Source organism: Bison bison, unplaced genomic scaffold, assembly GCF_000754665.1.
Source record: "Bison bison bison isolate TAMUID 2011002044 unplaced genomic scaffold, Bison_UMD1.0 scf7180017864389, whole genome shotgun sequence".
Lineage (NCBI taxonomy): Eukaryota > Metazoa > Chordata > Mammalia > Artiodactyla > Bovidae > Bison > Bison bison.
Window position 1 is genome coordinate 9,040,305 of NW_011494961.1, and position 10,749 is coordinate 9,051,053.

Below are 10,749 nucleotides of genomic sequence, written 5' to 3' on the forward strand. Positions count from 1 at the left end.
ATTCGGAAAACTAAGATCATGGCATCTGGTCCCATCACTTCATGGGAAATAGATGGGGAAACAGTGGCTGACTTTATTTTTCTGGGCCCCAAAATCACTGCAGATGGTCATTGCAGCCATGAAATTAAAAGATGCTTACTCCTTGGAAGGAAAGTTATGACCAACCTAGATAGCATATTCAAAAGCAGAGACATTACTTTGTCAACAAACGTCCATCCAGTCAAGGCTATGGTTTTTCCAGAAGTCATGTATGGATGTGAGAGTTGGACTATAAAGAAAGCTGAGTGCCGAAGAGTTGATGCTTTTGAACTGTGGTGTTGGAAGAAGACTCTCGAGAGTCCCTTGGACTGCAAGGAGATCCAACCAGTTCATCGTAAAGGAGATCAGTCCTGGGTGTTCATTGGAAGGACTGATGCTAAAGCTGAAACTCCAATACTTTGGCCACCTGATGCAAAGTGCGGACTCATTCGAAAATACCCTGATGCTGGGAACGATTGAGGGCAGGAGGAGAAGGGGACAACAGAGGATGAGATGGTTGGATGGCATCACCTACTCAATGGACATGAGTTTGGGTAAACTCCAGGAGTTGGTGATGGACAGGGAGGCCTGGCAGGCTGCAGTCCATGGGCTCACAAAGAGTTGGACAGGACTGAGCGACTGAACTGAACTGAACTGAATAGCATTCTGGACAAAGAGATAAGCACTTGCAAAGGTGCTGAGGTGAGAAGACCCAGAGGGCTTGGGAAGAAGGCCAGGATGGATAGGAAAATGGAGTGAAAGGAACAGGATGAGATAGGGACTAGATAAAGCAGTTCCTTGAATGGTACAAACTGGAATAGATTTTTAAAAGATAGTGTTGTTACAGTGAACATTAGCTACTGGGAATTCAAGTTTTGGGTAATTAGGTAAATTGGATTATACTGACTGATTCTACTAAGAAATTAGCTAAAAATTCTGGTTAAAAGAAAATGTTTTCAGAAAAGTATTATGGCACTGATAAGATGATAAGAACTGTAAGGGTAAACTATTAAGTGAAAGTTAGAACTTCTGTTAACTTGAGTGTTGAAGTTGCTTTTGCCCTGGTGAACCTAGGGAACTTGAGTGTTGATTGCCATGGTCCTGACCAGGGCCGGGAGTCAAGCAGGAGACAGTCCCCTTACGCTGGTGCTCCCTCCCACCTTAGGTGTTCAGAGAGAACCTTAAGTGAACCCCACCCATTCCTCTACCCTGAAAGACTGAGCAGAGCCCTGAGCTTTAAGCTCAAAAGCTCAGACCTGCTCACGTGGGCCAAAAGCAGATTACCTTGTTGTTGTTGCTGTTGTTTAGGCACTAAGTCATGTCTGACTCTTGTAACAGGGACTGTGGCCCGCCAGGCTCCTCTGTCCCTGGGATTTCCTAGGCAAGAGCACCAGAGTGGGTTGCCATTTCCTCCTCCAGGGGGTCAGGTATCAAAGCCCCGTCTCCTACATTGGCAGGTGGATTCTTTACCACTGAGCCACGAGGAAAGCCCTCATGTTACCTGGATTATATCAGAAAAAATCAACAACCCCTAAACCCTCAAGCCGTGAAATCAGTTTTTGGTGGTTCTTAACTGGGCATGCCTCTTAAATATTCAGCAGAAGCAAATATATACTCTCACTGGATTATTACTCCCTTGTCCTCAACCTCAACTTATTCCCACAAATAATTATACAGGCTTAATAGACAGTTTGAATAAAAAATGATGAAATATACAAGGAAACAGCACCAACAAAAGAAAAAAAAAGGAAAGTACCTTCAGCACAAGCAGGTTCGCAAAGACTTCATATACCAGAATTATCAGACGTGGATTATGGAATAACTGCACTTGCAGTGTTTATTAAACACAGACACGTTTGAAACTACTCCTTGGCACTAAAAGCATAGAAATGACCTAGCAGTATGGAAGAGGGAACGGTGGGAGGGAACTCAGTGTGGAGGCGTGCCCTGGTGCAGGCAGCAGTTAATGAGATGATGGTTTAGGCAGCTTGCAACGTGGAGACTGGAAGAAAGACAAGTAGGCATTCCCTGGAAACTTCTTATTTGACTGAATATCTGATAGGAGTTGTGCTCTAGCTTTTATTTAAAGAGTTTTGAGGGGAGGAAAACATGATGAATTAAGGATTTGGGTAAATTAGTTTGAGATAATTAAAATTTTCACATATTTTGATTGATCTTTGGTTTGGAAATAAAACATTATTAAATTTGTCACATATGATGTCAACCAATGCTTTTTGGTTCCTGAAAAGAAAGCCATAATAAACAGCTAATTATCTGGTTTTGAATAAATGATTTGTATTTGAAGAGAAGTCTTAGTATTTTGATGTACACTGTTTATATATTAGTTTCTTTCAAGTTAGGTGAAAGTTAATTAGCCCCCAAATAGCTAATTAGATTCATTTATAAGTTACTACCATCATCTTCAATTCTGTCAGAGAAGCTTCTCTTTGCATCCCTGATTGCTTATCATCTAATTAGCATTTTTTTAAAAAGCCAATTTAATATGAACTTTTGAAAGATAAATGCAAAGGGCCCCCCTCTGACCCCAGCTTCTTGTCTATCTGAACAGCTTGTGCTGGTGGCTCTGGTGGTCGCATGTGTGAGAGACAGCAGATGGTTGTGAAGATTTAAAATCTTCAGCACGTGGCCACGAGTTGCACTTTGGAGTCGGTCAGGATGCTGGCCACGTGCAGCTAGTGCGTCGTACATGGGACAGGATGCTGCGCCCCAGGCTCCCACGTAATCTGATGGCTGGTGTGCCTTCTCCATCCTGGAGTCCTAAAACCCCGTCCCCTTCGTTTTTTGTTTTGTGTTTTATTGTTTTTTGGGGAGAGAGAGAGTGTGTGTGTATATGTTTTAGAGGAGGCGTTCTGTCAGCTGTGGATTGTAAGCATCTGTGACCAAGTGGTTTTGAAAAGGAAAAAAAAAACAACAGACCTGCGTTTCTTTTTTCAGGTGTCATGGATATCCGTTACCGAGTGTAATCAGATGGGCTAACTGGAATTGCTTTGCAGTGAAAGCCTGTGCTGTACTTAGTTCCTCCGTTGTGTCTGACTCTGCCACCCCACGGACTGCAGCCTGCCAGGCTCCTCTGTCCGTAGGGGGTTCTTCAGATAGGAATACTGGAGTGGATTGCCTCAGCCTCCTCCAGGGGATCTTCCCAACCCAGGGATTGAACCCAGGCCTCCTGCACTGCGGGAAGATTCTTTACCAGTTGAGCTATTAGGGGAGCCCAGTGAAAGCCTTAGGTCCTTTGGTTAGTAGCCTGACCTGCTTCTGGCAGATTCCCGATTACTCACAGGTAGGGTTCAGAGCTAGTTTTTAGGTCATTCCCGGAAGAGCTCAGTTTTTACTTTATTTTTTTCTGTAGAAAGCTATCCATTCAAAGCTGTGATTGTGAAAACTGTGATTAGATTACAGATAGTGACTCGTGTCAAGTCATTGCACCTGATTTCTGATTTAAAAAAAATAAAATCCTTGTGTGATGGATTGAAATACAAGTATGCTGCTGCTGCTGCTAAGTCGCTTCAGTCGTGTCCGACTCTGTGCGACCCCATAGACGGCCTCCCACCCGGCTCCCCCGTCCCTGGGATTCTCCAGGCAAGAACACTGGAGTGGGTTGCCATTTCCTTCTCCAGTGGCATGAAAGTGAAAAGTGAAAGGGAAGTCTCTCAGTCGTGTCCGACTCCTAGTGACCCCATGAACTGCAGCCTACGAGGCTCCTCCGTCCATGGGATTTTCCAGGCAAGAGTACTGGAATGGGTTGCTGTTGCCATCTCGGGTACAAGTATGAAGCAGAGGGAAATAAATGTGTTTTCCGTTGCCAGGGTGGAGTGGAAGGAACCACCAGCTTGTGGAAGCAGGAACTCCCATTTCATGTGATGAAGAAGTGCTTGTGGCATGCGGGGCAGATGGAGTGTGTAGTAGGGTCGGAAAAGAGGTACCTAGGGACTGTGGTTTTAAAGTGCAATTTCAGAAGGAATGCAAGCCGACTTCTGGTTTCAGACTCTTTGGCATTCTGAGGAAAGAAAGGACTTTAATTGGTCTGGCTTTTTTCCTTTAATCACAAAGTCAGGACAGAATAATTCTGCAAGCTGCTCCCTCATTTTCTTTCTCATTGCCCATCAGGATCAGGCACTTTCTACACAGACATGGGGTTTCCTTTTTTGAAATCAAAGTTTTAAATAGACATGGCCAGAAAGATCTAGGGTCATAATTTTCCTTAATGAGGCTTATGGAAGGAATTGTTAAGTGAATCTTCTAAGGAACAGAAACGTTCAAGCAGCTTTTGTCAAATGATTGTTAGCCAAACTAATCAGTTGTACATTGGGTTGGAATGAGTGTTTTTGGACACAGATGGAGAGATCTGGGCCCCTGCTGGCCCTTGACTTCCTCTCCAGGTGCTGCTTTGCTAATCTCTGCCTGGAGGGGTAACCTCTCTGGCTTGGAGATGAAGTCACTTAACTGCATTGATGGATCTTATTATCAGTTCCTACCACACAGGTTCTGGGTTCCTCTTAGGAGATGATCTTATATCTTTATGGAGAAGGTTGAGACCATCTTGCATTAACCACCTCATCTCTTGCTAACTACAGATCATCACTATTTCTTCATTCTTCACTCTCCTTGTCAGAGCTTCTGTCTCTGTGTTCTTCATCCCAGACCTTCTTCTCCAGCTTTCATTTCTTTGCTGTTTCTCTCTCCTGGCTTTCATTCTCCTTCCTTTTCTCATTCTTGGCACTTATTTTCTTCTGCCTACATACATGGTAAGACCTCCCCTTTCCTTTAAAAACAAAAATCTTTTCTCCACTCTGTATCTCTGCCGCTTTACCACTTCATCTCTTTCCTTCATCATCTATTTTTGTTGTTGTTCAGTTGCTTAGTTGTGTCCGACTCTTTGCGATCCCATGGGTTGCAGCACGCCAGGCTTCCCTGTCTTTCACTATCTTCTGGAGTTTGCTCAAACTCATGTCCATTGAGTCCGTGATGCCACTGAAACTGTTGATTAAAGACAATTTAAATTTTGATTCATTTATCCAATGGATTTTCCTCTGTCGTGGTCATCTTCCTTAGCCCCTCTGTGGTCTTAACAAAAAAATCGTCACTTACATTTTTTACTGTTCTTAAGTATACTCTAATGACTGTGTCAGAGAAGGCAATGGCAACCCACTCCAGTATCCTTGCCTGGAAATTCCCATGGATGGCGGAGCCTGGAAGGCTGCAGTCCGTGGGGTAGTGAAGAGTCAGACACGACTGAGCTACTTCACTTTTACTTTTCACTTTCATGCATTGCAGAAGGAAATGGCAGCCCACTCCAGCGTTCTTGCCTGGAGAATCCCAGGGACGGGGGAGCCTGGTGGGCTGCCACCTACGGGGTTGCACAGAGTCAGACACGACTGAAGCGACTTAGCAGCAGTGACCGTGTAACTGTACTCAGAGATGTACATAGTTTACTTAAACCTTCAACTGTCATCATTTACAACATTTAAAACAACTTTAAATAACTACCTTTATGCATAATGTTTGCAGGCCTCTCTAGTTATTTCCTTTACACAGATCCCTAGAAACTGAATGATTAGTTAAAACGTACCTGGCATACCTGTAGAAGCGAGGACCACTTGGCAGTTTATGATTTCACTTGAGTCCCAAGTGAACTCCACAAATAGCAAAGTGGGGAAGGAACAAACGTACAGTCACTGATGAGGAGTAAACAGGGCTTGTGACCTGGTGAGTTGAATGACCTAGAACTCTCTCTGGGTTCTTGTCTGCTGCCTAGTCGGTCCCCTTGTTTGAGGGAAAAGGTTAAAATTACCAGTAGACACTGTGTGTCTTAGCCATAGTGCGCTGTACTTAATGATCAGAGGGCTTTTATGTGTTTTGAAGGTATGAAGGTGAAAAGAGCTAACACTGCCTTTGTGTAATACCCTATCAATGGAATAATATTAATCATTGCTAGTTACTTGTTTATTATTTTTCAAGTTCCAGTTTTTCTCTTATGGTTCCAAAATGCATTTCGCCTTTCAGATTCAGACTGTCTAAAATTTTTTCAATAGGTGCTAGTTAAATTAGATGTTTTTCTAAAAAAAAAAAAAAAGTTCCTATTTCTAAATTTTTAGTTGCCAAGGACTGGGGAGGAGGGAAGGAAATATGTATGGTTATAAAAGGGCTTTCCTCGTAGCTCATTCAGTAAAGAATCTGCCTGCAATGCAAGAGACCCAGATTCAATTCCTGGGTCGGAAAGATCCCCTGGAGAAGGAAATGGCAAGCCACTCCAGTATTCTTGCCTGGAAATTCCCATGGACAGTGGAACCTGGCAGAGTACAGTCCATGGGGTCACAAGCGTCGGACATGACTTGGCAACTAAACCAACAATAAAAGGGCAATCCAAGCGATCATCGTTTTATTTTGTGATTTTTGATACTGTGATGTTTTTTGCCCTGTGACAAACCTGAAATCAGGTTGATGTTTATAAGTATTACGTTTCATCTAGATCTTTTTCGTTAAGCTTCTCTACCATGAACAGAAGGAACAGACTTTTTTTAAAATTTCACTATTTACAAAGTTTTTAAAAATGTGAAATAATTTTCTTTTTTCTCTCCCTTTCAGCCATGAAGACTTTGAATTTATTTCAGGAACACGAATGCGAAAACTTGCCCGCGAAGGCCAGAAACCTCCTGAAGGTTTCATGGCTCCCAAGGCCTGGGATGTGCTGATGGAGTACTACAAATCCTTGGAGAAGGCTTAAGCTGTTCACCCAGTCAGTTCACCTTTGACACCACACTGAGTAGCAAGAGGTTACTGTTGGCATTTCTCTGTGGTGGTATCTGTCCAGACATGCATCCCCAAAACAGACCCTTTTCCTGAAGTATTAACAGCATCAGTTTGGTCTGCCGTATGAGTTCTGTTCTGAACTAGTGTAATACACTCCTGGTTTTAATGTATCTTTTCCAACTTATTATAGTTATATTCCTACAGTACAGTTTTAAAACCTTGTCTTTTTGTATTTATGCTTCTGTCTTATCATTTTTTCAAGCTCTTATATCAGTTGTAAGCAATAGTATACACATTGACTCTCACTTTTCATCTCTTGAAGAAAGAAAAAAAGGTCCACTAAACAATAAACTTGGCTAGATCTTGTTTTGCGAATTTTATAAGACATCTGTAGCGATTAGATTTCTTTTTTTCCCTACAGTGAAAATATAAACTGCTTTCTTCCTTCCCCTCAGCTATTGATCTCTTAACTGTTATAATCTAAAGTGTATTAATATCTATGTAAACTCTGAATGAACTTTCTTGATTCAATAAAATTAAACTTTTTGGCTTCTTTATGTGATTTTTAAAAAATATTGTTATGTTTACACATACTTATCCTTTATGTGAAAAAGTTTCTGATGGAGAAAGGAATCTAATAATTACTAGAATCTAATAATTAGTTCCAAGTACTGTTTCATAGTGAGTTTTTAAGTGGGAAAATAATGATGCATTCTTAATCCATCCAAAACCTCAACTTTTTTCCCCAAATATCTCTCTGATATTCTTAAATACCTCAGATGCTGGTACTAGTAGTAGGGACATGATGGAGAGATGTTAGGGTTTGCCAGTCAGTTTATCTGGAGTGGGGGACAACATGTCAAGTTTGCTTTTGTAGAATATCCTGAATACTCGAGTCATGGTTTCATGGTGGCAGCGATGGAGTCAAGATTCCGGGGGCAGTGAGTATACAGTGGTGACGGCATCCGTGGTATTCGGCTCTCGTCTCAAATATTCCAGTGGAATGACCTTGGCTGAGTCCTCTGCGTCTAACTTCTTGTTCCTGACCATTTTCTGAGCCTTATTCTCTTGCCTTTTCTGTCGGTTCTGTAAGATACCCAACAGTTTTCCTGTATATTCCTTTGCTGTTTAAATTATCTGAAGTTTCTATTTACCAAGAGCCCTGGTCGTAACAGGTGGCATGTGAAAAAAAAAATGTGCATTTCACATTAAAATCTTGATACTGCTAAATTGAAGTTGATTGTTACTGTTAATGTTTTTTTAAAGGTTTCTTATTTTGTTTTGCTTCCCACTGTGCTGGGTCTTCATTGCTGTGCACGGGCTTTCTCTAGTTGCGGTGAGTGGGGGCGCCTTTTAGTGCAGAGCTCAGGCTTCTCATCGTGGTGGCCCCTCTTGTGGAGCGTGGGCTCTGGAGTGTATGAGCTTCAATGGTTATGGTGCGTGGGCTCAGTGGTCGAGGCTGGCGCTTCTCTCGGCACTCGGGCTTCGTTGCTCTGCAGCATGTGGGATCAAACCCCTGTCCCCTGCATTGGCAGGAGGATACCTAACCACTGGACTGCCAGGGAAGCCCTACTGTTAACATATTTTAAAAGTGTAAATACAGAGGAAAGAATTTTGGTTCTTGGCACCCAGAAAACGTACCCTTTTAAAATTAGAAAAATATACTCATAAAATCAAGATGAGAATATGAAGAACAGAAATCAGTGGCATTAAGGTAAAAAGTGGTTGAAAACGTAGCTTTGTGTTCTATCATATAATTGTTGTTCCTGAGTTAGTTGTGTCCTATCATATAATTGCCGTTCCTGAATTAGTCCCATTGTGGTATTTGACCTCATCCCACCAGAGGGGCACATGATGAAAACATGATTCTAGGACCCTGTGTTCTTGGGATTGGCCAGCCACCTGTGTGTTCTGGAAAGATGGAGGAGAAAAATAAAAGTACCCAGTGATTTCTCCAAGTCCACAGGTTGGTATGTGTGTCTTTAAGCTACAGTTATGATATATGTAGAAATTTTATTTTTTCCTTTCCAGTTCATAAAAATGAGCCCAAACCAATCTTTAAAACCTTCGACCCTTACCCCAGCCTCTCTTGCCAAATGGTCTTGGAAATCTCAGTGCCATTTTTATCTATCCATCAGCTGGAAAAGTGAATGGAAAAATAATTACTTTTTTTCTTGAAGGAAGTAAAACAAAGTGCAGTCATCTTGGCAGAAGTATAATGTTTTAAATCTGTCAATTCTCTATTCCACTCTGATAATCAAGACCATGGATTTGCGTTTCATTTTCATCCAAGAGGAAAACAATTATGTGCATCTCTTGGAAGTTAGCATTTGAATACTTGATCAGGAAAAATTCAGAAGTCATGCTTCCCACATATGGTATATTTTTATTAGCACATATGTATCCAGGGCTGAGTTGGCTCATGAAGTAAGGAAGTATTTGCCCACTGGGCTTCTTTTGTGTGTGGGCTATATTACTTAGAGGGTCTGTAAGCCCCTTTGTATTTCTGTGGATTCCATTTCCTCCTCCACACAGTCTTGTCCTGGATATAATTATATGTAAGTTGTGCCAAACACATTCTGCCCACCTAACTCAGTGTCTTTCTGGACTGAGGTAAAAGCTGGGCTTCCTAAAGGTAAGTACTTGAGGACCGTAATTGAGTAGGGATGTGTTGAGATTGGAACTTTTTTTTTCCTAATTGCCCATTTTACCAGATTCTTAGGAAAATGTCATCAGAGTTTCAGGCCTGGATTCAAGGAGCTGAAATTAGAAACAGGGAAAATCTCGTCACGGACCTTTATCTCCCAGACCTGCTCCTGCACTGAGCATCTGTGATGACCTACCTTTGTTAAAAAGTTGTGGTTACCAGAAAAGGAAAGGGGGGGGGGGCGGCGCGGGGAGGGAATACATTGGAAATCGGGGATTAACAGGTACACATTACTACAGGGAACTGTATCCAATGTCTTATAACCTATGACAGAAAAGAATCTGAAAACCCATAGATACATATACATGTGTATATAACTGAATCACTTGGCTGTACACCTGAAACATTGTGAGAGTTGGACTATAAAGAAAGCTGAGCGGTGAAGAATTGATGCTCTTAAAGTGTGGTGTTGGAGAAGACTTGAGAGTCCCTTGGACTGCAAGGAGATCCAACCAGTCCATCCTAAAGGAGATCAGCCCTGGGTGTTCACTGGAAGGACTGATGTTGAAGCTGAAACTCCAATACTTTGGCCACCTGATGTGCAGAACTGACTCATTGGAAAAGACCCTGATGCTGGGAAAGATTGAGGCAGGAGGAGAAGGGGACAACAGAGGATGAGATGGTTGGATGGCATCACCGACTCAATGGACATGAGTTTGAGTCAATTCTGGGAGTTGGTGATGGACAGGGAGGCCTGGCGTGCTGCAGTCCATGGGGTCGCAAAGAGTTTGACACAACTGAGCAACTGAACTGAAACATTGTAAATCTACTATACTTCATTTTATAAAAGAAAACATGTCCACTGAAATGAATTAGAACACTGACTTACTCTCTGCTTTGTTTCTAACAGCTCTAACTTGTCCTCTTTGAGAAGTATTCTGAGTGTATAACTGCTTCTATTGCCCAAGAGAAAGTATCTGTTGAAAAGTAAACTGGAGCCTTGCTGCACAGTCGGATCCCCAAGAAAAAAGCCAAACAAAGGAGAGACAGTTCTGTCTGACCTGTGACTGGTTCACCCCTTGACTGCCCAGAGTCTGCCCCGAATGACTTTGAACCTCAGTCTGTGGCTAGTGTTATTTTGTGCGATGTAGAGGCACATCTGTATATTCTACTTAGGTTTGCAGTTAGAGCAAATTTGACTTTTGGTAAGTTGTGGGCAATTCCAGTGGGCTACGCAGCCATTAAGAGAGTTTTGAGTGAAAAGCAAGTTAGAAGTTATTTAGGAGATCTGTAGACTTATGCAGAGACACAAG

General features: G+C 42.2%; 1 protein-coding gene across 3 annotated transcripts in view; it reads left to right on the forward strand.

Annotated features, from left to right (window-relative positions):
* PAPSS1 (3'-phosphoadenosine 5'-phosphosulfate synthase 1) overlaps positions 1-7,346 on the forward strand; it is a 112,968-nt gene extending 105,622 nt beyond the window's left edge. For all 3 annotated transcript variants that reach the window (XM_010858576.1, XM_010858578.1, XM_010858579.1), the window contains exon 12: positions 6,625-7,346. In XM_010858576.1, coding sequence (XP_010856878.1) covers positions 6,625-6,763 — 139 coding nt within the window. In that variant the 3' untranslated portion in view covers positions 6,764-7,346. The remainder of the gene's footprint in view (positions 1-6,624) is intronic.
* Positions 7,347-10,749: the final 3,403 nt, after the last annotated feature.